This window comes from Asterias amurensis, chromosome 8 (genome assembly GCF_032118995.1).
Source record: "Asterias amurensis chromosome 8, ASM3211899v1".
In the NCBI taxonomy this organism is placed as follows: Eukaryota; Metazoa; Echinodermata; class Asteroidea; order Forcipulatida; family Asteriidae; genus Asterias; species Asterias amurensis.
In genome coordinates this window covers 9,603,063-9,629,554 of record NC_092655.1, presented here as the reverse complement: position 1 = coordinate 9,629,554, position 26,492 = coordinate 9,603,063, and the positions used below count along the sequence as shown (strand labels likewise).

The 26,492-nt window shown below is 39.7% G+C and overlaps 1 protein-coding gene across 3 annotated transcripts; it reads right to left on the bottom strand.

Annotated features, from left to right (window-relative positions):
- Positions 1–228: 228 nt before the first annotated feature.
- Positions 229–26,492, bottom strand: LOC139940957 (fibroblast growth factor 18-like). Of its 3 annotated transcripts, none has more exons than XM_071937360.1 (5): positions 26,352–26,492; positions 17,152–17,191; positions 15,275–15,449; positions 7,326–7,432; positions 229–4,334 (listed from the first exon to the last, which is right to left on the bottom strand). In XM_071937360.1, the coding sequence occupies exons 1-5, from the start codon at positions 26,393–26,395 to the stop codon at positions 4,041–4,043; spliced, it is 660 nt and encodes a 219-aa protein (XP_071793461.1). In that variant the 5' UTR covers positions 26,396–26,492; the 3' UTR covers positions 229–4,040. The 3 variants fall into 3 exon arrangements, with proteins under 3 accessions (XP_071793461.1, XP_071793462.1, XP_071793460.1); XM_071937361.1 differs by lacking the exon at positions 26,352–26,492 and adding an exon at positions 20,552–21,245; XM_071937359.1 differs by lacking the exon at positions 26,352–26,492 and adding an exon at positions 17,597–18,148.

Here is a 26,492-nt window from a genome sequence, read left to right as displayed (position 1 = left end):
ATTTTTGTATAAGGAAACAATGTATATAAAAATTGCTTTCATTTGAGATTGTCCAACTCTCCATCTCATAGATGTGTACTCTCTCATGAGCTGCCATTATTGTGCGTATGCATTTTACTCTCATGATATAAGCTACATGCGCCAAAACAGCACACAGCCATAATTCCTGAGTTTCTTAATGAATCATTCAACACAACGAGTAATAACGAGAAAGTCTTAAGTATTAAATTAATTGACAACAATTTTATTCAGCACCATTAGTATGGTATCGCCCAACAACTCTTCTTTTATAATTATGGTTATACAATATAAACCACAGTTGATCATACAGTGGGTAGGTATTGTTTTATTTTTGCCTGATTTGTGATCAAAGGTGCGTCGTTATTGACCTATCCTCGTAGTGTAGCCACCTTGGTCTTATACCAGTCTTCCAGAACTCATCGGTCTAGTCAATTAGAACATGAGTATATAGGCCGACAAGATAGCATAACCAAGATGGCGACCATAGAGATTTTACAATATTACAATATGATGTTTAATTTACACGAACGCAGTTTACATAAAGGGTTAGGCCTATGTCCAAAATGTAGATAAAGATTTAGCAACATGTTTGGCACAAACCTTACAATAACATCAACTTCATTTTATATACCTGTAGATACTGAACAATACTCCATTCCATTATTTGCGATAGGAACAAGCATACACATGAATCAAGTTTTAGACAGATTTGTAAATTTAATTTCATTGATTTGTAACATCTATTTTATAATAGCAGTCACGCACAATAAACCAATTAGACAGATTGTCGACCAATCATGTACAGTGTACTAAAGACAATTGTTCCTCAGTCACACTTAACATCAACGTTGATTGGTCAACATAATACTGACACCATGCATGCGTCTTCGTAAACAGCACACGTATAGTTACATTATAAAGCCAAAATCCACGTGTTTTTTTTCCAGTGAAGCCCGGTTCATACTTCCTGCGAATGCCAATGCGATACGAGTTTTGACGTCACATGGCTGTTTTCGCAGCAACTGTTTCGCATGAGTATGACCACCAGTTACTGCTGCGAATTATTCGTTGCGAAAATGTGACGGCAAAATTCGTATATCGCATTCGCTTTCAGTATGAACTAGGCACATGATCATTTGAATACACCAAGCAACATGAGGTCCACTAGCCCTCGCGACAAGACAGCTATAATGAAGCGACAGCCACCCTTGCGCACGTCACCTATATACTATTAACGGTTGACGGTATTTAGATGCATTTGATATAATTCCATTTTCTTTTTACATAACGGTACATCTAGAAACATTTTTCATTTGGTAACAGGTGACATGATATTGATTACAACATGATACAGTTTCATAAATATTGAAAATTCTCAAAATACTTTTCTCAAGTACAAAACAGCATAACAAGTCTTCAATTTTCAACAAAAATGATGATATCTATCAATTTGATAAAGATGTTAATTGCTGATATCGAAAAACCCAAATATTCTAAAGTTTGATTTTTCACCGTCATGATGACACATTTTCCGCTGCAACACCTGAAACCACAATGTCAGCGTATATCAATCAAACACTTAGTGTGCGGAAGAAACAAGACGATTTACTGGTATCGAAAAGCCATTTCTTGTTACCGTTGGGGAGGTAAGCCCCAATGTTCCAGGTCATGACCTCTCCCTTGACAGGTCTTTCGGAAATCACGACCATCCGATGGGAATACTGGACTTCTATTTGGTCTGCGACTACACACCAGAAGACAATGTAGTTCTGCTCACTGTCAGGAGAGTCATGCCTGTCATTAGCCACGCTAAATTGGAACAACATGATATCACAAAATCATGCAGGGTGAGGGATGTGGGATGAGAGACTTGAACAAAGTTACACTTAAGAAACCGATGGCCCGAGTTTAATATGCATGTTTTTGGAAAATGCCCTGAAACGTTCATAACACCCCTTCTAAGGCATTACTCTTGAAACAATGCATGTAGTTGGAACGACAATGGTATCGCCATGTACCATTTCATTTTCTTGGTTCCTTGTTTACGTTGTATCAACGAACTGGCCACCACCTTATAGTGACATTATTACTTCATGAGGAATGTGAAATTTCATTTTGAAATCTTTAAAAAAAATGTAACACAAAGTCAGATTTGATTCAAAATTTGGACAAAACATCTCTAAGGATGTCAATGGCTGTAGTGTGCACGAACCGATAACTCAATCCTTAAAACCCACTAACCTCTAACATACAGCACCGGATTGGAATGAATTTGTCTCATTATACATCATTTGTTTTCGAGTAGTTTGATGTGGTAAACAACAACATCAACATCATTCCTAGTCAAACTGCCTCGATAAATCCCTAATGTTTAATTATAAAGAACTTCCTGATATAAATGACAATAACTGTTGTTGGTCTGATTTGCTTTCCATTAAGCTGCAATATTCATGATCGACGTCAGTAGTGTGAACCAAATGATGACATGGCAGTATTACCAGTGGTTCTACACAATGTTAACAAAATATCATGTGTAATTTGAGGGGGTTTTCTTTTAGATTCCAGTAAAACACTGGTATTAGAGTTACATGTATACATGGTCATATTATTAAATACATATACGCACACACATTTTCATTGGTGTCCCCCAACATGTGCCAACATTTACTTCTTTGTCTTTCGCTTTTCCCCAAACAATAATTCCCTGGACCGTTTGAAATTACACTCCGGAAGTTCAACCAAAGTATTTAAGAAAACAATTTTAACTTACATATTATTTGGGATATAAAATGAGCACATTTTTATTCAGATTTGATTACTCCCTATTTATTAATAACCATTGATATAATTAATATACAGCTTAACGTAAAGAGAAGATATATACTTTGTTTGAGTAGGAATAAAGAATACCTGGCTAAGCCGTATTGGGCAAAACTTAATGTAAACAGTGAACAGTAAGAATTTACTGGGTCAAAACAGGTTACCAGCTACATAACAATGAAATGTATGTTGTTTTTGACTGGTAACACATTTTATTTTCCTACTTATCAGCTTTAAATAATTGGGCCCTGTGGAAAACTGCTGCAAAATTGTCACCTGGTCATTACATGAAGGACTACAAGTTTTTGAAAATTATTTTCCCTCTATTACAAGAAAAAGACGAAGGAATGCTATGTGAGTTGATAAAGTAGCGGTTTAATTGAATCAAGGAGGTGGACGTGACGCAGAGCCTGCCTGAGTCCCGCAGTAACAAATTTCGTCGATAATGACTTTGTTTCAAGCGCATGTGGCGATGACAGGGAAACTATACTACGCTGAATATGAGATACCTCTAGCCTAAATGTAACAACCAGGATCGTCCATTTTCCAATGTCTTTAAACATGAGGATACCATGTAAATGAGCTTGGTATCCATTCACTAAATCACTATGACGGATTCTTAAACATTCCAATACCTTAGAACCTCTCAATTGTATAGCCGACTCCGAATTGATGGCTTCAGTCCTGGTTATGGCCGGAACGCCTAAAGTCCATTCTTTAACGTTGTGGTTGCAACAAACAGCCGGAGTCAAAGCCGTAGCCGCTTGATTCAGACGCGGCCTGTGTTTACCGTGCGGCTGTCTCTGTCCGTGTTTGGCAGTGAGTCGCGGAAGATGGTCGAAGTCCAAGCAGTCATCACGGACAAAGGACTGGATGTGAAGTTTATTATTAAACATGTCTCCAGCTTCGCACCAATATGTCACAAAAAGAAGGTAGGCCCCTATAGATCCATACTGCGTCCTTCCTACATTCCAAATAAGTCCACCAAGTGTCACCACGTCTTTTCGTCAACCGAGCCAGCGTAATAAATAAATACTTCTTCGAAGTCATTTGGTACAATATTAATTTACAATGATATAAATTACCAATCTTCATATAAAAATATTGTTACACTTTATATACATAAACTTACACAAGCTAGTTCTGGGTCCGTGGCAAGGCGGACGATGCGTGACGTGTTTCAAACTCCTGAATATTCATCAGCTGTCTGTTTTATCCTTGGAAGATTCTGTGTTCGCTTGTATTAATCGGTGTACCCATGAATAGGGGTCAGGTGACTCGTCATCTGGGGGCCTGTCTTCAGGAAGGGGGCGTTTTAAGAATTGGAATGCCCTGGCACCCGATCGAGTCCTATAACGAGCACTCACTGCTCCGCCATCCCTATTAAACCCCAAATACATCTCCGTACGCTGAACGGGTTTCAACTCAGTGTAATCATCAACGATGGTTTCTGTAAAGAGGCAACATACTCCAGAGGTCATCTTGAGCTTCTTCTGAAGAAAATGAAAGAAAAAACAAGAAAGTTCTTACTGAAAATAAAACTAACGTAAAAAATTGACCGAGAAAACGAGAGAATTATTATGATGAAGTCGAAAAACTATTTGTATTAAGCAGAAGGCATGCATCCGTTGGCATTAATATTTAGCTAACAGTCGCTTACGCTATACCTTTCAAGTTAAATACTATACACAGATACAGACATAGACTAGCTTATGCAAGTAAAATATTACAAAGAAGATCCTGGATGGAAAAAATGCGGGACGATTGTGAAGGTTTGACTGGCAATTCCTTTCCTCCCATCGACAAATGATACAACTTAATACAAGGTCAGCACGTGGGTATGTAATGCATGGTACTTTATCCATTGACTATACGTAGGAGCAGTTTGAGTCTGGACCCAATATTGGCAACAGTCCCAACCAATCTTAGATACACATGTCATGTTTATCAACTGCAAAGCTCCAATAATCATGTACAATGATGTACAATAACATGACATTATTCTATCTAGGGATGTCTCGACCCAGCCAAAACACCTGAAGGACATATGATTTAGAAAAGTAAATCGGGCAAAGAAAAAACGCTCTTCAAAATGACGTCGAAATGCACTGCTAGTGATAGTTAAGTTGAATTATCATCAGTATTATTAGAAGCCAGGTGGTGTCTTGTTAGACTACATCTTTATTTTGACTTCACAACCATTTCTCGATACAAGTTCAGATCTATGTCAAGGATTCCTCGGCATTTAAATAACATCCGGATGAGGCTTCATACTTTCCCTTCTGGTGTGGAATTTCATTTGTTTGACAGACAACAAAAGCCTGCTTAATAAGAAAAACATATGCCTTAGTCTGCTATTGTGGCGTGATGTCAAGTCATGACTATGCGTTGGTTATGTACACAGAATTATCTGCTGCGGTGAAATATCGACTCAACATTGACCCCGTATACAGAATTGTTGACGAGCAATAAATCATATTATCCCGTTTGGCTTTACACAAACAAAATATATCCAAATTCCGTTGAGCTGTAACACTATATATAATTATGCGACATTATTGGGTATTTTGTGGGTAATTCAACTGCTAAAGAGGTTGATAGCAATGATGAAACTTTTCTTGTCATCTCATAAGTTAATAACGGGAAAGAAACGCGACTGTTTGCGACATTTTGTGCCAATTACAGTACACGGACATTTCGATTAATACAAGGTGCACTAATATGAATATTATGACTGACCGGCCGTGTCCACACACAGTTCCATATTTATGCATAATGTAGCTGATGAAAATGATCTTACTTTGTAGTCTATGGAGTTTCAGCTTCAATACACAATTCATTAGCAAAAATGTTTCTCCCAATGTTTTGTTTAAAACTAAAATATTCAAATTGCATTCCGACATTTATAATTTGTATTTGCATTATTTAATATAATAATGTTGCATAACGGTGAACGCGATGATTGGTCTACGTGGTTGCCAGAGGTTCATTATCCTAAAAGGCCGTTCTATGATAAACTGATCAAGCTCCGATGTACATTTATTAAATTAGAAGAAGAAAAAACTTTTAAAAAAGGCAAAATATTATATATAACACAAAACACCCCCATATGGACCTGCCCATTGTCAAGAATGTTCCATCATTTATGTGTCCGGTAAAATAAACCAGACAATGGGTTACTTTTAGTTATAAGTTCAACCGATTTCTTGGGGTGATTTTGTTGTATCAATTGCATTTCAAATCAGCTCAGTTTCATGAAGCAGAAGTTCTAATAAAAAGGTTTGCAAATGACAATAAAATGAAGCCGTACAAACGATGTAACCGCGGGGTCAACTCCCCAAGTTCATCGCTCGGACAAAGTGTTTTTGCTGCAAGGAACACTGGAGTCTGGTTACACAAAGCGAACCGTCAATAGGGATAAAGGAATTCAAAATCAAAAGAGCTGCATGCACAACTTGGGAACCCTGAATTGTCTTTAGTTCATGAAAACCAGACGGGCCTGCCCAGGAGCAAATTAGTGAAACTATTGACGGAGCTCGTAAAGTTGGTCAATTACGCATACTTCCGTAGTGGGTAATCAATACACGTGCATAGTCCGTTGGCACAAAATATAAATTACACTCGAGTCTGAATTGAATCGTGTTTCATCAATCTTGAAAAAGCTCTTTCTCTACATCCATATATACACGCTGGGTAATTTACATCATACTGATTCCCGTTATAGATCATGTTGAATGCAGTGCATACTCCAAGTGAGTTTAGACAATCTAAAAAGCACATTTTAAGAAGGTTATTATAAGTGACTGAAGCTGGATTTTCAGGCAAATAAATTTAAAGACATAGTCTGATATTTTAGAGGGAAAAAAATAAAATAAAATTTATGGCAATCTTTCCAACCTTTTTTAGTTTGGATTTTCAATGAGAATGGTTCTAACCGGTTATGCTGGTTTGTGAGTTGCTCTAATCTAAATATAAATTTCAGAAATAGTCGACAACTTTCGATTTACGGGCATGTGATTTATTTTAGAAGAGCCTTTCATTTCTGCAGTTCACTTGATATTGTCATGAGCATTCACCTCAACAAGAGCAGCCATTTTGTTTTGGTTACAAGCCTGTCCCATGACAGAGTGCTAAAACATGTGCTTGCGGATATTTGATTTTGGTGTTAATGGCATGGTTAAAGCCTGTTATGTAACATACACCGAGGCTAGCTTGATACTGAAACGGTGTTTAGTGCTTTTAATAGTGCAGTCAATGTTGTGTTATTGACGACGAAATGGTTAGATTTATTAGCTATTCTCAATAATGCATTTGATATTGTTATCATGATTGATACCATAGCTGTTCCTGTACAACCAACCGGTTAGTACGACGATAGTCACAAACTATGGTATTTTAGACCACTTTTGTCGATATAGGTCAATTACAATGTCTTCACCACAGACTGATCATTCAACTCAATTAGACAAAACAAAGGTACTCACCCGTCCTACGACATCTCCTTTTTTGTTCATACACAGATAATATTGGCTCTCCTCTCCCTGTATTGTTATCCAGCCGTCAAACGAGTCTGTCCGGATTATAATTCTTGCTGACGAAAAGAAGGAAAACGAAAACAAATATGAATACCATCACCCATCAAAAACCGTCTGGATAGTTATTGCTGACGAAAAGAAAGAAATCAACAAAACATGACAGGGCAGACAGGCTTAGCCATTTTCATTAGGCTGTCTTCATATATTGCACGAAGATTGTGATGTACATATGCTAGGTTCTTTCCCAGAACCATGTTAACTGAAAATTTACTCGATGATTGATAAGTTGTAGAACAGAAAGGACACGTCATACGTCTATCGTGAACCAGTAAGTGAACCTTGCTAGGAATGATCTTGGTTTCGTTGATCTGCTGTGACAATTTCCCACTTGAGGCTAATTTCACGAAGTCACTCAATTGTGTCATTTTGTTTGTCACTGGTTGGAACAAGGACCGTCTGCAAAATGTAATTTTCAATTGAGTCTAAATAAACACATAGTTCGCGTGTCCCGTGCAAGATTGCCATTAATCTATAAATTGTGCTGAACAAATTTGACAGAAAGGCTGAAATACGAAATAAAAAAAATTGAACAGCCAACATATGAAATATTTTTATCCCGACTTCCCACTGTACTTTTCACATGTCGTGAAGCAATGACCACATTTCTCTATATTCACATAAGACAGACAAGTCATTTCAACCTTTAAAATCGCTCTCTCTCTCTCTGACAAGGACCCTTGCCTTTCAAATTACAGACGTATGGAAACCAGTAGCGAGGCAGTAGATAACTCGTTGGCGACGACAGGTCTTATCTTTAATCGTAAACCCTTATCAGTGCGAGAATGTCACAGTTATTGACTATTATTACCCACTCAAAACGAGTATTAGGTCACGTCAGGTCAAATCGAGTGGCTGCAATAAAATTGCAAAAAGGGGAAGGATTTGCGCGCCAATTGCAACACAAAATAATGCTGCATGTATCGGCATAAAAAAAAACGCCCGAGGAATTATTGTGCACTGTACGTGATGAAGAGCTTTAAAGCCTTCAGGGTATCAATCTAGACTGGAAATAAAGGGTGAAACTAGAACTTCTCATAAGCAAAACAAAAGAACCAAAATGTATAGGGCCTTGGTAAATTTGACCGCTATTTAGATCGCAGAGTTATAAAACCACTTGATAGCAGGCAGTGATTGGGGTTAACAGGAACTGTTTGTGGAGACTGGGTAGGTAATGGTGGCGACAGGACTTGAGACTGACCTACTAATGGTGTGTATAGTCTCTAGGAATGATCAAGAGGTGACACTGGACGAATAAGAACTCAACTTCGGTCTTCAAACGACCAGTTGTCCAACTTGTTTTGTAGTATCCTGAACGAGCTGTCCGCGTAAGATCAAACGCCATCCCCCCTTTTTTTTTTTTTGGGGGGGGGGTCACAGACAGGGGTTCAAAATAAGACAGCGGCCGAAGTCTTTGCATACGTTATTATGAAAGAGTCCTTTAACTTACGAAATGACTTTGATGTTTCATAATGCCCTAACAAGTTCTCTTAAATAAGTTTTATAACTTTAAGGCCATTGTTTGGCTGGTTGGTGTTGGTTGGTCTACAAAAAGGTGTTCTCACACAAATTGAGGAAGTTGAAATACAATTTGGGTTGAACCCAGATATAAAGCTAGTGTATCAGGACAGACATGAAACCCTTGAATCCTACGGGAACACATGCAACTCAATCTCTTGGTGGTTTTTATGGCAAACAGCTTGCCATAACTTGACCCTATACCGGTCACACGCGCCCTGCAAGGAGACGGCACGCCTCAGTTGACATTAACCAGGTAGAACAACCCCAGTGCGTAATACCAGTAGCCCAGCAATGATTTAGGATCATCTGCGGGTGGTGGTGTTATGTTTATCGTCAGTGAACCCAGCTGCAACTACGTTAATTGATTGACAGGTTGAGGGGGTGATACACTCATCATGCACTCATACGATCCTAGTAGTAGTGGTGGTACATTACATGACGTGTTTCATGTTAGGTTGTGTTCAGAGCACAACCTTGAGTACGTGATTTTTGTAACTCCTGAGCCAAGCGGAAACTATCTCACGGGACACCAAGCACTATCAACAAGAATCGCCATCTACAAAGGCAGCACCGACAACGAAAAAGAAGTCCCAAACGCAGCCAATTATTTCACATAACATAAAACCTACCAGTACTAAAAAGTGACTTAAGTCAGAAACTGGATCATCGTCCAGCACTATGCTATAGGTGTCATGCCTAGCACAGACAATTTTAAATATCAAGTATCAATATTAAGGATCAAGTTGGTGAAATAGAAAAGGACGGAAAATTGCATCGTTTTGACATCGTACGGGACTTGTGTTTGACAGAACTAAACATATTGAAATGTTACTGTTTAGTTTAAATAACACAACGTAAGACTAGAGTGAACTGTCCAAGTCCACTTGGTACGTTTCAGTGCCAATGGTATGAGCTTTATTCGATTGGGCTTATGTCTGAACTCGTGAAGAAACTTTAACAACACGACACTTGCCGACACGACAAAGAATATGACGTCACGTCCTGTCACCCATGTTTGGGATCTGCTGGCCAATTAAAATGGTAGTTTCTGTCTGATTCCCCCCAAAATCCCTTTTCATCGTTCTCTTTATGTCATTTTTGTGCTATAATCTCCCTTGATGGTTATTACAAATACATTGTCTGCGTGTATGCAGACAAAATGGGGGAAACCGAAATCCGAAAAGCCCTGATTTTCCAATGGGACCGGGCACTGACGTCAATGAGGGAGGTTTATGCCACTGGTTTGTAATGATTACACATTTAAATCATTATGACAAAGACTGCCTCGATTGATGCCCTTATTGTTAGCTGGTAATGTTTCAAACAACCTGTATTTTTTGGGTGGTGTCGCATTGCCATTGCTCGTTGTCGTCTGTAATTGTCAGTCCCACCTTCAAGCGCCCCCTTTTTTTCCAGTGAGATGTGTGGTTTTTAACTGTGGGGTGGGTATTAGGGGACATTCTTTGTGGCAGGACAGCTTTGTAGAGGAGCCGCTGGTCACCTGTTCCTCCACGCCACTCACTGGCTTGGTATTTAAAAGCTATTTTGATTCATTGTTTCTTTATGTATCGTCTTGTATATTCATATTTTTATGCCAGTGGAAATTCTAATAAAACTAAAACTATACTGCCAAACAGTCCGCGTTTCAATGTGTTTTTTCCATGGTGTAGGGTTCAAACTCAGTTTGACCATAGAGTAAGGACAGAGATGGTTTGACTACTTTCCGTATCCAATTGGCTGTACTTTTGGGTGGCCTGTTTGGACGATCACTCCAGTGTCCTATTCATTGTTCAAGGTTTGCAGCTTTGTTCGCTAAGAAAATCCCTACGTTAGAGAAACCACAAATAATTTTGTATTTTGGTTTGTGTAGTGTCGTCGGCAATAACACAAAAACACAAAGATCACCGATGGCGGGAATTGGCAGACGATTCTCGTAACTTTTTTTGTAAAGAGAATTTTTTTCCACTCCGCATCAAAAACAACAATTGAATATGGAAAGCAAGTGCATGATAAATGCAGGGTACACTGCTTATCAAAATACACGAAAGCCTAATTTTACCTGTATCACTTAATAGTCTACCCGCCATGTGCGGTGTTTTTTCGGTACGCTGGTACTATTATTACCAAATACTAATACCCTCGCAAGCTGGACAGTTCAAAATGTCACACATCTCTTTCAAAATTGTAATTAATAAAGACTCTATTGTGGGAGGCCATTGTTCGTTATGGTTTGCAAAGAGCCTTTTTATTATAGCTAGCTCGCCCTGGCACGTATTTTCCTCTGAAAACAGCTTGACCAAACAGTTTAGGTTAGCACACATTATTATAGATTTAGTTATTTGCAACACAAAGAAGGCATTAAATGCTCGCGAAAGACGCGGCAACTCTGTTTTCCGTGGTAAATTGAATTAACTTATCGGAGCCTGCAACAACAGCCTCACCAGAGGGTATGAGAGGCTTAGACAAATCTTTGCAAAGATCGGACCATTTCCCGAAGTATCCGGTGAATGTTTATAACACTTTGGGTCGCTTCGGGTTTTTTTTTCCAGTTCGATTTTCTTGATGGCTTATTCTCAGTCCCTTTTCCCAGTAAGGTTACAAGATACGCCTTTGTGCGACGTCAACATGGTGATATACTTGTTCCCCACTTCCCTATTGCTCTTCCATGCTCTAAAGCCGTAGTCCGTACTTTTTAAAGAATGAAAAATCGTGACAAAGAGTCTGTAAAAAGAGCCCAGTGTGTTTCTAGTCCTACTTTCTAAGACAAATAATGAGCGTTGATTCCTTGAATGACTTAAACCCTTGTCCCCGTACCAGAGGATTACTTGGTTTGAAAGGGACTCATCACATTCAAACCATTGCTAAGTGGGCATCATTTCGGGGCTTGATTACGACCTTTTAAAACTCTTGAGAACAATTTAAAGCAAAACAAACATTTACCCTGTACTTAAGGGCCAGCTATTACTGACTACAACATAACAGCTCTTATTTGTGGGCAGTTTAGCATTGTGGACGGGTAATAAAATGTCAAATGGTGTTCTGGTTATTGGACATGTAGACATAGCTCGCAAACTAATTTGTTGGAAAGCCCAAATCAACGGGCAGACAGTTTTATCTAAATTTCATTACCAACGTTAATTTGTTTACTATAATTCTCTCCGTATTATTTCAAATGTATAACAGGAGTATATACTATGGGGTATTTGTACTCGTCTGGGCTCAGTTTTTCTGGCATACCGTCAACTCTGCTATGACAAAGCTGTACTGTATGAGCCGTGGATTTGTGGAATGGAGTGACTGACATTCATTTCAAGCTCGCTTTGTCGGTATGAGGTCACCCCTTTTGGCACTGCGTTCTCTCTTTTTGAAATACAAGGCTTGTAGTGAAATATTGGTGCGCTGGATACATGTCATTATTTCAGGAATAAAGCAGTTTTGTGTGGTGCAGGATAAATTGCCCTAAGTGCGGAGTCCTTTGTGGTGATATCGTCGTGGGAAGGTAAAGGATGACTAGAGTCCGTGCCAGAAGAGATCGCAAACAATGTACAGGGATCATTGGCTGAGGTTAATTTACAGTGAACAACCAAAATAACTCAACGTGGGGTATGTTCAATTGCGTCAAGTCTAACCTATTTTGCAATCGACCAAAAAGTGAAAAAAAGAAAAGGAAAAAAAAGAAGAAACAAAATACAAAGAAATCATGGCTAAAAATGCTCCGTTTGGAATTTAAGTGTAGAGTTCCGTTTCCAAAGTTCCACCGATGAAATGTAATACGAAAGAAGCAGTACTTTATTTCCGTACTATATAATACGCAAGTTCTTCATTTCACTACCATTAGTGGTTATGATTACCGGGGAAAACATCCAGCTTGTGCACGTATAACCTTGTGCTTTCAAATACTTTTCAATCGAAGTAAGAGAAAAATCTATAAAAAAAAAATAATAAAAACATTCAATAGACAGGAAATACCCGTGCCAAAGTTTTCAGCTTTCAGATTAAAAACTCATCATTTATTTTATCAATTCTTGCACGACGGATATTGGGCCATGGGGGGAAAGCAACCACAAAACATCTTAGCTTACTGGAGTGTAGGCCCTAATCCCAATAATATCTTAAATGAATAGAACCAAAAAAACACCACCCCAAAACACCTAAGTTGTTTTTCAATCAAATCCAGGGCCAGGAGTTCTTATGACCTTTATGATGTGATTTGAACATACTGTGGTGCAAGAGTGAGGATAATTATTCCACGCACGATCAGGTTGCCGACGAGCCATTTCAATCAGCAGTAGAGCTCTATTCAAATCGGTATCAGCACTGAACAAAATATTAGAAGAAACATCAGGAGAGTCTCCGCGTATAAAAGGCCTTGTTTGTCGAAAGAAAATTGCTTATGTCAAAGACACATGATACTCGTGATTAACGGGGGGGTAAGTTAAGGTCTGTGTACTGTTTGAGCAAAACAATTCCTGGTTGTAATGTTGCAAGAAATTGCGATGCAGGGCTTGGGAGTGGAGAACAGAATGGGAGGACACACATGGGGAAATGACTCAGGGGGAAAAACTTGTTTGTTTCAAGGTAGCAATGCATCAGTATAGGCTTGTCGGTTATAATGTTAAAGCTTTTAACTTGCTTAACCAAAGCTAGATGGATATACATAGAGCTATAGAGTTTAAATATATTGGTCTAGGGCTCTATGCATATAGGCCCCTCCCTAGACTCTTAATCGGTAGGGGTTTGGGAGCTTTTTTAGTAGACAGATTTAAAAGGTAGGCCGAAGTAAAATGAGGTGTATGATGAAACATGTTAATTCCATCGGCGGCTCCTGGTGGTTGCTTGACCCCTTGAGATTTGCGCAGTGGTTGATGTGGTCAAGCATATAGGGGGCAACTCATTGCAACCCTGGTCGACCATGTTGACGTAGGTGGAGCCGGGCATCATCCCAGCTCCACTGGTCTCTTAGCTCCCCATCCCTCAAAAGACTTGACTAAACATCTTTGGTAAACAGATCTCCTTTCAGAATGACCGTTTTACTTCCGACAGGACCTGACCAAAAGTCCTTTATCTTTTTATAGAAGATTTTACCAATACATATAGACGTATATTTGGCTTTCGAGAGCAAATGAATTCAAGGAATTGTGTCTATATGGTTAAGGATTTTGCACTGGATCATGTCTTTACAGGCATTGGTACAAACAACATGTTTCAAAGCAACAGGCACCACGATTCTATGATATGGAGGTAGGAAGTCCGTGTAATTCATTCTGTTACCGAACAAGGAATTTCCTCCCGTCGTGGCCTTGTGCATTACAAAGTAATTCGGCCTTAATTTTCCTGATTCAGTTGTTGCATGATGTTATTGTAAATGATTACTGTCTTTCCGGATACACGTTTGCCATGGTACCTTAGGGCAACCAGCGATCTTGCGGGCAATTAATCTATTTAAGGCAGCCGATATCTACGGTATTACGGGTATGACACTGGCTGGACTAAATGAATGTTCAGCAGGAAACAAGTAGATGTGGGAACTCCTCTTCTGGATATATAAACCAGAAGGAAGACGGGTTCATTCCGTGCGAGGTACGAATGAATTACAAGATGATTACTCACCATTCTACACACATCTACAATGCATCCGATTTCCTGTTACACAAAATGCTAACAGGCATGCATATTCTTCACAATTCAGGTCTGCACTTTATTGAATTATATGCCTACAATTTCATATCTGGCATTGTGACTGGTCTTGGGAGTAACAACAGTCAAGCAATCCACGCATGACGTCTGAACGTTGGAATAAGATTAACAAGAAAAAAAACTTTCCCGCCGAAGAGCCAAACAACTTTGTAAAAAAAAAAAGAGTAAGCCTATTATTATAATTCACATCTTTAGGCATAAAATAAAAGTCAGGAGCCCACTGCAACAATGTACAGTCGAAGTTTCTGCTTGCCCCTTGTGTGGTAAATCCTAGCTGTGTCAGCCACAGTCGGACAGTGAACAAAACTATGTCAGCCACAGTCGGACAGTGAACAGAACTATGTCAGCCACAGTCGTACAGTGAACATAACTATGTCAGCCACAGTCGGACAGTGAACAGAACTTAGTGCTGTCAGAGCGGAAGGAATAGCTGCCAAGTGCCTCATGTCGCTGCACATCGCTTTTTTTATAGGGATCGTTTAGGGCCGGTTGCCGACTATTTTGTGTAAAATAAGCTGTTAGTATTAAGTAATTATTCTTTAAATAATTGTGTCACGTGGCATGAATAGCAGTGCTTATTTAATTTGCAGGTAAAAAACCAAAGTAAACTGTGAAAATCTTACCGTAGGCTTCTCCATCCTCTCCCATTGCGTCTATATCTCTCTCTTGTATCCTTAAGTGCTTATTACTGTTTCGATTATACAACTGAAGATGTATCGGTGCTGATACGCTGTTGTTTCGGTCCAGTCCAGGCATTCCTCTTTCGAAGTTGTTACCGTAAGCTAATTGGACTGATTCCTGAAATGGTGAAGACACAATGTGTTTAGTGGAAGGAGAAAGGTTACACGTGTCATGGAGGAAGAATCCTCCATGCACATATTATTCTAATGAGTTCCGAATGTTGGAACTCTAGTATAACCGCGAAGAGGTTGCTCATTACTTTACACAAACGCTTAACAACTGAACAAACTCGAATCATAGACTATTTTACGAAAACATAAGTTACTTGAACAAATTAGTAAGTGTTTCGGAACCTTGATCCCTCCTGGATAATGCACGCCGTGTTACAAAACAACACAGCACACTCTTATTGGCATAAAAACCTTCCGTAAATAAACACTAGCGTCTAATAATAGCAATGACAACCGCAATGTATGCAGTTTGTACCATAACCCCGATATCGTGAAGTAGCTTGATTAGTTCCGAAGAGGTTTGGTAAAGTACACGTCATGACCAGTACACGGAGGGCGGTTCAATTGAATAAGCCAATCACATGCGGCTACCATCAAAAAGACGGGTTTGGGACACGACAGGCCGCCGTCTTTGCATGAGATGCCGCTGAGCGTTCTATTTGAACTTGATTTTAACGTAGTTGGGTTTTAACCGTTACATTTGTCGTGAGCAAATAAATAGCACATTATAACGGAACCAGTTAATGGAAGTGCTAATTTGAAGATAGGGGTCCCTACTTCATGCGAACCTCAAGCGAGCAGACTGCTGAAACCAAATTCAAAATGTGCAACGATGGACGCCTTTGATCTCGGAGTCGGTAACTGTTTTGAGAGAGGACCTTCCGGCAATGTAAGACTAGTATTAATATACAGAAATGGAATTCGGTATATCGAGATTGAATTATGATATTAGGACATTTCTCTCAAAGTAACTAGTGTTGTTTTGATGCTAAGCATGCACTAAACAAACTTGTACCCTTGCTGTAAACCCTCTTTACTTTAGTTGTCACACAAGCAGTGACTGGGCCTCATGTCACATTTGTCTTAGAGCACATACCCCTGCAGACAATGCAAATTCACAAACCGTAAACACAATGTTTTTCTTTCATTACACACTTACAATTGCAGGCAACTTTGGTCTATTATAGTAAATCCATTTGCATTGTTCTCCATTGTCCCAAATGCTCGCTGTATTGGTTTTTAAAACCATCTGTTACAGCCTTGAAAACAGCCAAGGAAGGCAAGCAAGATTAGACGCTGAAAACGGCACCCCACTGTGTATACGTCACGATTGGTGTTCAAGCTATTATCATGTCTGCAATTTTTACAATGCACACATTCATGTAATGTGGTTAATATATCACATCACATTTCAGAGACCACTCCACGGTTGGATGTTTTTGGTTGTTGGACTGGACGGCACTACAAAGTTTAGCAGACAATTGGTCAGTTTGACCTGACCACTGGTCATCCACACTGCGGACAATCCCAACCCACACACAGTGGCGTGTTAGCTATTGACCTCGTCATAATAACATCCAAACTTGGCCGTTTTCATACTTTGTCTGCTAATTTATATTGGCAGACTAAAATATAAAGTTGACCCCAGGGACATATTACGATCAGTTGGTGACTCAATAGAGCATAAGTATAATGTAGGCCCTACGTTGGCTTTCTTGCAAGGGTACATTCTCAAAATGAATATGCCGTATATAGGCACTCAGTTCATGAATTTGAACGAAGTTTGAATCAAATTTGAGTGAACTTACCTGTATGCTAAGACACCAGATAATGATGATATGTAACAGTCTGGAAAGAAAAGAAAAACAAGAAATACACAAGTGGTAAGTTGTTATGATGGCATACACACTTGGCTATGCACCTATTATTTGACATGATAAGACAAGCTTTGGACTGTAAGTGAAGTGCAGAGGGACAGTGACCAGTCGCTTATTTGATATAGTATGCAGCACTGATATAATGGAAGGGCTGGTTTTCTAATCTAGATTGCGACACACAAAACACATAATAATGTCAGCTTGTGGATTATGAAAAATCACAATATGTAACCTAATGACCGTAGCAGCATTTACAAGTATTCCAAATATTTGACACAATAAAAGCATGACAAAACTTGACATTATTGATAATTTGTTTGCGAGATTCAAACCGAGAAGGCGACATCCTATGAGTTTTTACAGAAATGGTGCTTACATAGAAAGTAACCGTTTCTCCACAAACATCGCTGTGGTCCAAGATATGATCATGAAGCATGAGTTTTTGTACAGTGGCGGTTGCATAGAATACAATCACGGACGTTGGAGTTTCATTCGCCTCGCCACCAAAGCAGTACCCCCAAAGGCTTCGGGTTTGGCCCAACACGTTAAACCAGGCCACCGAATGTTGATGAAGCGGCTAAAAGTACGAGAACAAACTGTGAAGATAATCAGCCAAATATTTACATGTGCGGGGCTTTGGAATGACATCTCATACAGGCTCAATTAAAGGATGTTGAACAAGCGGTAAATCCTTTTAAATAGAACTGCTGGAAGCAGCAACAGCGTGGGTGTATCATCCGCATAGACCGAACCGGTAGAACAACACATCCGACGGAACGGGATTCCGATATCGCACGGGCATCAATTCCCCTAGACTCCACTGATGCTTCGGAGGCATTGACTAGTCTGGACGTGCGCTATCCAACGGACGACTGTCATGACGTGACTGTGAGATGCGATCCCAACGACACCTAACTGGCGAATGAAAGGACTATACTTCATACGTCGATCCACGGTGTGCCTGCAGTCAAGCATAACTGCTCGTATACACGAAGGCTATGCCTATAAGCTGGGAGGACATAGAGGGAGCCATAGACATGTAAATGAGGCTGACAGTCTTGTAGTTCAGTTGTCCCGCCCTGCTGGGTGGGCTTTCGATCCACTTCTCCTGCCGATCATACTATTCATGCTAATTAGCCCATTGAGACTGGATATTAACTCATCATTACTGTTGCACTTCAGTGTAGCAGGGTAGCACCCACTGCACCACAAGAGGTCTTCCCAAGTTTACACTCCATCACATTGCTTCGTCAAACCTCAAATTGTTTGATACACTCACTTCATAGGAAATACCCATTTTTCATGCATGTCTCCTTTAGGTTATGTTTCATCCAATCCAGTAACAGCTATGAAAGTCTAACTCTTTAGTCAGACCTCAGCAGTATACCTCAGTCATATCACCATGATCGCACCAAGTCACACCACATCAAGTCGATTGCAATAACCAACTACTATCCAAGAGCAAGCTTCTAACATTCGAAGTTGCCATTCGTTTATTTATAGGTCTGGTTAAGATTCGAACAGTCCCGAACCATGACAACGATTTGATATTCTCCTATGATCAGAGGATGGATGAATAAAGATGATAATCAGGATTGTCTAGCGAGTCCAGAGCGACATGTGGCGCCGGCCTTTGGCGCAATAACACCCACTCGACAATATTCGTAAATATGCTGCCCGGGGGCGGCCAAACTAGCAAATGGTTATAGCCAACATGTCATGGTACTTTACCAAAAGACCTACAGGTCACACAAATTCAGTTTTTCCTTTTTCTGCTTTCATGGCAAACGGTAATACAAGAACGACAAACACATCTTTTTTTTTTACGAAAATTTTACCCGTTTTTGGTCGCACAGAAATACAGGGGATACATAATGAGTTCATTCTGAGCAAGATTCACGGTTACAGCGTCACGGTCAGTTGTTAGTCCTTGGTTTACTCAAGTTGGCAAAAACACTTCTTTATAATATATAAGAGATGTTAAATTTGCATCGGGGATAAAGAGTATACAGAGTGTTCACTTTTAAGACATTTGGAAGTTTGCTTTATCAGGTTCTTGAAGCCAGTCTTTTGTTTGTCCTTTATTGGTTTATATTTTAAATTGTTCTTTGCATGAATTCTATATTCAAAAGTGTTGCCTATTATACACTCTTGTATTAAAACAGCATGAAGAAAACTGTCACCATTCTGTGATGACAGGATCGCTTTATCGTGAGTTGTATGGTTACAATAAAGAAGTTGCTTTTACAACATCACACACTTCTTTAAGTCTTTATGGTCGTTTAAATGAAATACTATAAATAAACCTTTCAAATCGCAACCTTAAAGCGATAGTTTTAGTCGAGATCATAACAGAGGCATGGTGACGTTGAGTAAACTTTCACCGTGCAATCGCACGTGGCGTTCATACTGGGCGGGCCGCACGCTTGACATCCAACTGGAGTGGTGTATTTCGACATAAGAATGTCTAGTTGGGGTGATTTATTGCAGTGTCACTAAACTTGGGCCGAGTGTAGTTTCTTGATACAAACACGCGATCACACCGTGTAAAATATGCACATTATTCAGCATTTTGACACATTTTTTGACAGGATTGTTGCACTTTGGGCTTAACTGTTTGTAAAAGACGAAAAGAAACTACACGTGCGCCGAGTGAATTAACTCCGTTATTTTGGAGCCTTTTGTTGCTCAGAATATTGACCGTTCAAAATACATTGCAGTCTTTACGAACAGATCAATGACAACACAATGGACTATTAACACTGGGTCATAGATGTGGTTATAATCGAGAAAGTTACATAATGTATAATTGGATTTAATGCATTCAAAAGGCGCAACTGAACCGGTTTAAATGTGTTTAAACGGTTATGATATTATTTTAACGACTGAAGATAGACAGCAGCTATAGCCGTTGACAATGGGTGGGATGCTCTGTGTGCTTGTATATGGATTACAGTGTTGTTGGTTAATGGATTTGTACCTTAAACAAATCCATTCAGTTGAATACCACCTGGTTTATTCTTCTCCAGGTGGTACCCGTCCAATAATATTTGCTTAGCTCGTCCTTGGATTGATTTGAATTGATTATTGAGGTATTTCATTCTGTTTTATATCTCTCTCCAGGAAATCAACGTAAAGGTATTTGATGTAAAACACCAAAATAACACGAGGAGCAGTTTGCAACAGTGTAAGCGACCTAAGCTGCGGATTACTGCTCGGTTCTAGCCCCGAACGCACCCAAATGAAATTGTAATCGTGTCCTACCCTCTAATGCTATTATGAGTTATGACCGACGAACCCGTTCAACCCGAAGAAAATCTGAGTAACTTACGTTGGTAAAATCTGCGTCTTCATGCTGCGCCATGTTACGCTGCCAATGACACGGGGAAACCGCGGCACTCCTTGAGCGGACTGCCTCCCCCTTGTCTCACTCGCTCCGGTTCCAGCCAGCAAGGTTGCTCTGTACAGCGTGCTCGTGGAGAAATGCCAACAAAAGTTTGTGATGAGCTTGGCTTCATTCAGTATAATCCAAGATCAATGCTGAGAATATGTTGAGGATATTGAATGTGCGTTCCAGCTGCCGCCTGCTCAAACTCTAACGAATACAGTTTCCCAGGCGCTTTTGATCGTTGTCTCTTTCAGAATATTGTTCGTCACTCATCCGAGGGAGCTTTAATGGTGCAAGTATTTTCTCTTTGTAGCTATTAAACAAAGATCATCGCATAGAAAATAACAAAATGGTATAACCAAGATTTTGTCATATACACTGTATATGTTACAGTATAAATGTTCATTAGAGTTGCGATGACTGGTGGATCGAGTACAGACTGCTGATATTTTAAAAACAAAACCTCGTCAGCCCTACGAGCAAAACCCAACCATGTTCTTTCTACAATGTCAGGAGAGTGACTAATACGGTTTCATCAATGCACATGGGCCACGAGGCCTTAAAAAGCTCTGCTTCTTTTACCCGTGCATGCGTACTGGACGCACGGGAAGTATCAATGGGACTGGGCTCGTGTATCGGTTCAAACTTGTCGGCGCCCTCGGTCCATTCATAGGCTAATAATTGTCAAAACACTGAATAATTAATGGCAAGCAGCAGGTCTTATAACCTGATCGTAAGATCGATCCACAGACGAAGAAGGTTTGAGAAAAGGTATTGCACACGTGGTTTAGAGAGGGTTGGAGCAATGGCACCGTTATCACCCCGATGGTTCTCAGGAACTCAGGAGACGCCAGCCACCCATCGACCCAACAACGACAAATATTCAGCTGTCATTATGCTCTAAATGGCGCCCCTCGTGGTCTAATTTGCTAAAACTCTATTCGATGAGGTCCTAAAGAAGAAGTAGATCGTGGTATCACAAGTCGATGCTGGTAAATATTATACAAATATTGACTGCTTCGAGTGCTATGGTTAAAACTATGACTCCCGAGGTGATCCCCGTAGCGTTCTGTTTTCCCGAGGCGAAGCCGAGGGAAAATAGAACGCTCCGGGGATCACCGAGGGAGTCATAGTTTTTAACCATTGCACGAGTAAAAGCAGTCAATATTTGTTTTATAACACCCCAAACATTTCTAAATACTGTACTATTATTATTAAGTTACAGACCTGAATGCTACAATCCACGGACGACGCGAATACAGATTGCAAACACTTTTGCTGAATGTGTTGCATGTCGTGTCGTGCAATCCGAAATGGTTACAGACTATTAATTTATCATCCTCGTACACGCAACGGACGTCTGGGTACTGCACGCCGTGTGCTAGTCTGTCGGACTAGCGCACGGCGCCATGTGCTAGTCTTCGGACTAGCGCATGGCAAACCGACGGCCGTCGTGTAGCAAAACTAAGACATGTCATGTGACGCGCTCTAAACCAATGAGCAGGCAGAATCTTTGCAAGGGGTGTTATAAAGCTGCATAGTATATCGTACCGTCTTACGGACCAGTTTACTACGGTTCGTGATCGAACACACAATAATACAAATAGACAGCCGTCATAATGTGCACACGTCCAGTCATTTTTGCTAACTTCAGTATCTTGGGCATAAATCGATGAATTGATGCAATGGAACCCAAACACCAATCTAAAAGACGTCCGTATTTCATGCTTTAATTACCGTTAACTTGATAATATAAAACAAAGAGGATGGATGGATGGAAAAGTTTTACTTTGAACTTAAAACTCTCCAGAACCGGAAGGTTTTATTGCACCATGAAATATTTCGAAATAAGTGTCGTTGAATCTAAACGTGAATGTAGACCATCACAAGTTCACACGTCACTATGGAGTGACAACATTAAACCGCCTGTTACTCACAGTGAGAAAATAAATTAACACCAATATTAAAATCGCCTTAATAGAGTGAGCATTTCATGTTCTGCCTGAGTATGTTACCATAATAAACTGTACATTATTTCCCCTTTACGGATGGTGACAGTAACTTCTTGTTTCAGATACAGGCTGACATGATGTATCCATGATTTATCCACGGTCTTTGTTGATAAGATATTGTTTGTAGGTTCGAGGTTTCAAATAATTCAACCATTTCAGCCCTGGCAATGATGAGTCTGAAGTGATGACATTGTGACAACAGAGGGCGTACTAGTATTGGCGCGGGTAACCAAAAGTGGAACTAAAATGAAATACAAGTTAACCTTCCACGTATCGAGATCCAGTTGTTTTCTGTTTCTTACAAGGTAGTGTGGTCTTCAAATAGTTCAAAGACCAAGACTGTGATATGTACATCTTTATAACATTAATTAGCAACGGGCCCTGTATTCATTGGGAATAACAACCCGGAGACGATCGCATTTTATCTGCTCATATTCTTCCATGCCTCATCATTGCTAGTCATTGAACCCACAAGACAGCCAGAAAGAAAGATATGTACATGTGAGAGGGCGGGGGGGGGGGGGGGCAGTGGAGCGGAGGTTAGTCAACAAGCTTGAGCTCTTAACCTCTCTAAGACGTTGGGCTTCACCCCTCCTCACATCGCCAAGAGAGAAAAACCAGTAAGAGGGGTGCACACCACATGCCTATGATATTAAACAAGCTAAGTAGATAGCTATTGTGTTGATCATTAACTCCATGTCAACACTTACTCCATCTTGCTATCAACCACTTTGGTCTGAGATATATTCTTTATGTATAATTAGACTATACGGAGTCCCATTATATTCTTGTCTTCCAACAAACAGCATGAGGTTAAACTGGGACCCCTGCATCAAACAGGGGGAAACCGTGCACTGACATCTTTGTGTTGGAATTACAAACAATCATCTTAAACTGAAGTTTCAGAATAGACAGATGAGTTATTGGCTGGAAGCATAAGAGGATAAGGAATCGATCGTGTCTGAGCTGTACTGGGTCTTATCGAGTGGCGCTACATCTCAGTGCATTTGTGGCATGAAGGATTCACAGGAATGCAAGGATTACCAAATACCTGGATACTCAAGTCTTTAAGATTGGGTAATATTTGCCAACAAAGGACAAGCACACGTTTTGTCAACAACAAAAACACATGAAATAGCTATATTACTGTATTATTTGTCAATGCCACCATACATTTCAGTACACCTTCGGTGCATATAGGTCTAACTTTCTATTTGTTTCGGACCAAGTCGACCTTATATCCGACGAGGTGCCTGTATTAGCTGCTACTGGGTGATTGAATGACCATGTATGTTTGTTATTGAGACCCTTTTGGCTGACGTTGTAAGCGATGATGGTGTGCCGATTTAACCAGAATCTTGGTTCGTCCTTAGTTCAGTGAAATGTAAGGGTCATTAGAAATAACAGGTCTTGTCTATAGGCATCGGTTCATCCGTAGATAAATTGGTCCAAGCGACACGAGGATATCCTTATTGCTAACAAAAAGCGGTTTGATGATCCACAAACCATCTGGTAAATCATTGCACAGATTTCCTGCAAAACACGGGGAATGGACATTTTTCTAACCATCAGGTAAAATAATTTGTCTGATCACTGTCCGGGTACCTTTCAAATGATTATAAATACTAAAAACGAAAACAAATGGTGATTTACAGATCTCACATTATCGAAAAGTCAATAATGTTAAAAGCATATTAAACGATAATTCAATTTCGATGAAACGCCGTCGGTATTCGTGATAATTTCAAGAAACATGGGTCTGGACACTATTGGTAATATCAAAGACCAATCTTCTCACTTGGTGTATCTCAACGTATTCATAAAAATTAATAACAAACCTGTGAAAATTTGAGCTCAACTGGTCGTCGAAGTTGCGAGATAATAATGAAAGAAAAAACACCCTTTTCACACGAAGTTGTGTGCTTTCAGATGCTGATTCGAGACCTCAAATTCTAAATCTGAGGTCTCGAAATCAATTTTCGGAAAATTATTTCTTTCTCGAAAACTATGTTACTTCAGAGGGAGCCGTTTTTTACATTGTTTTATACTATCAGCAGCTCCCCATTCCTCTATGCTACTAGAGTAAATACCAATAGAGTCCACTGCCTTTAGACAAACTTATGTGACATGATAAATATAGTTGAAAGTTGACGTCTATGTATAGATTAAATCACGGATTCACCATTTTTGAGTGATTTCCCGATGTAGCCTACTGCTACTTTTACACAAAGAAGGTGTATCCTTTTGGAGTACACTAAATGCCTGGATAGACAAACTATCGCATCGGACCGTTTTCCCCGTTATTAGAAGTATTATATCAGTATTTCAGACGGTGTATTTCGCTTGTCGAGTGCTAGTCAATCCCGCACTATGAAAGCTATAAATAAACGATGTCAATTTTGACCTAAGGAATACATTTAAATAAGTTGATTAAAAACAATTGTAAATGTAATTGTATTCAACCGCGTCAGGGATAGTATAGGTTTTCCCGTCCAATTTCAGCAAAAATCCATTCACTTTAACTCCTGGCTCAATCATTACCATTTCACCGATATGTGACGATCACTGTCCATCAGGCTAATCGTTTGGGATTCAAACCCACGACCAGTCTTCCCATTACCAATTAGGTCATTGCCTGTCATTGGCAATGAGTACTATAAGTGCATCGGGCTTACCCCATACAAAATAACTTGACTATCATGGGATTCAACGATATCATGATGACAACATGTAAATGTTTTCAAGTAACTGATATCCTGGCACTACCACTCAAGGGGCCAGGGGGCCAATATTTAAAAGGTAATAATTGGAAACAGATTAACCTTGATCCTTTCTTTTTTCAATTTCATTTTAGATTCACGTTTTGTCTCTGGTTTTCTATTATTTTTTTGGTAAAGAACCACCGCCTTCAATTAACATCATCGCCCCGCCCATGACAATAGGGCCTTCCTGATATTTCCTGTGCCATATTAATTCCGTTAAGTCTTGTCATTAATTTTGAGGCAAGCAAACGAACAAAATGGGAATGTTATCATTCTTTACTTCCAAACCTTTGATCGCAATGGCAAGTTTCATACTTGTTACCATAAAATGCAAATATTTGGCAGCTGCATTTTAATAAGTTCCTGGTAGATTTCAAATGAAAACAACTGTCACTAACTCAGTACTCAATTATTGTATCAAATCCTTTGAAGCTTATCTTACAAAATGTTGTTTGCTCTTGGATTGCACTAAAGTCGTCATAAACGGACTTGGTAATGAGGTTTGTATACACTACCAAAGGAACTACCATCAAAAGCGGTATTTGGAATTGATTGTTTAATGGCTATTGCCGGCGAAAAAACCGGCTGATTATTTTCCACCTTTCCATTCGAACACAGCACACACAATGTCCGAAGTTCAAGATACCTTTAAATTGTGAGGCAAACATGAACCGCAGATCCCTGGTGGTGATCAATGTGTTGGCCTCCTGGAGAGGCCGTGTGAAAGATCTTTCAGAACAACACCATCAGCAAAGTAGACGTGAAGAACTACATCCTGGAGTGACTATCAGGGATATCTTGATGGGCTTCAAGAGGTTTGGATTAAAGCCATATTATAAAGCTCAAGGGGGAAATGGCCATTATAAAAATATTGGACTGCAAAATGTCATCATTTCCGTCGAAAGCAAAATCGAGGTAATACCCTAGGAAAATGTGTAAAGGCATCAGAGAAATTTAAATAATGTTTACCTCCTCTTGGCATGTCGGTGTCCACAATAATCCAGATTGAGCATGGGCACCAATTAAAGACGTTGTTAAACGCTGAAATGGCATCCTAAAACGTCAAGAGCGTGATCGCGTGTAAAAAACGTCATTGTTTCCATGTCCGTG

Excerpts from the sequence above, each read along its gene's own strand:
- LOC139940957 (XM_071937359.1), bottom strand. The coding sequence starts at position 17,682 with ATGCAACCGCCACTGTACAAAAACTCATGCTTCATGATCATATCTTGG. Across the intron at positions 17,192-17,596 it reads GAGAAACGGTTACTTTCTAT|ACTGTTACATATCATCATTA; the intron begins GTAAGCACCATT and ends TTTTCTTTCCAG. Across the intron at positions 4,335-7,325 it reads AAGGAGATGTCGTAGGACGG|AAGAAGCTCAAGATGACCTC; the intron begins GTGAGTACCTTT and ends CATTTTCTTCAG.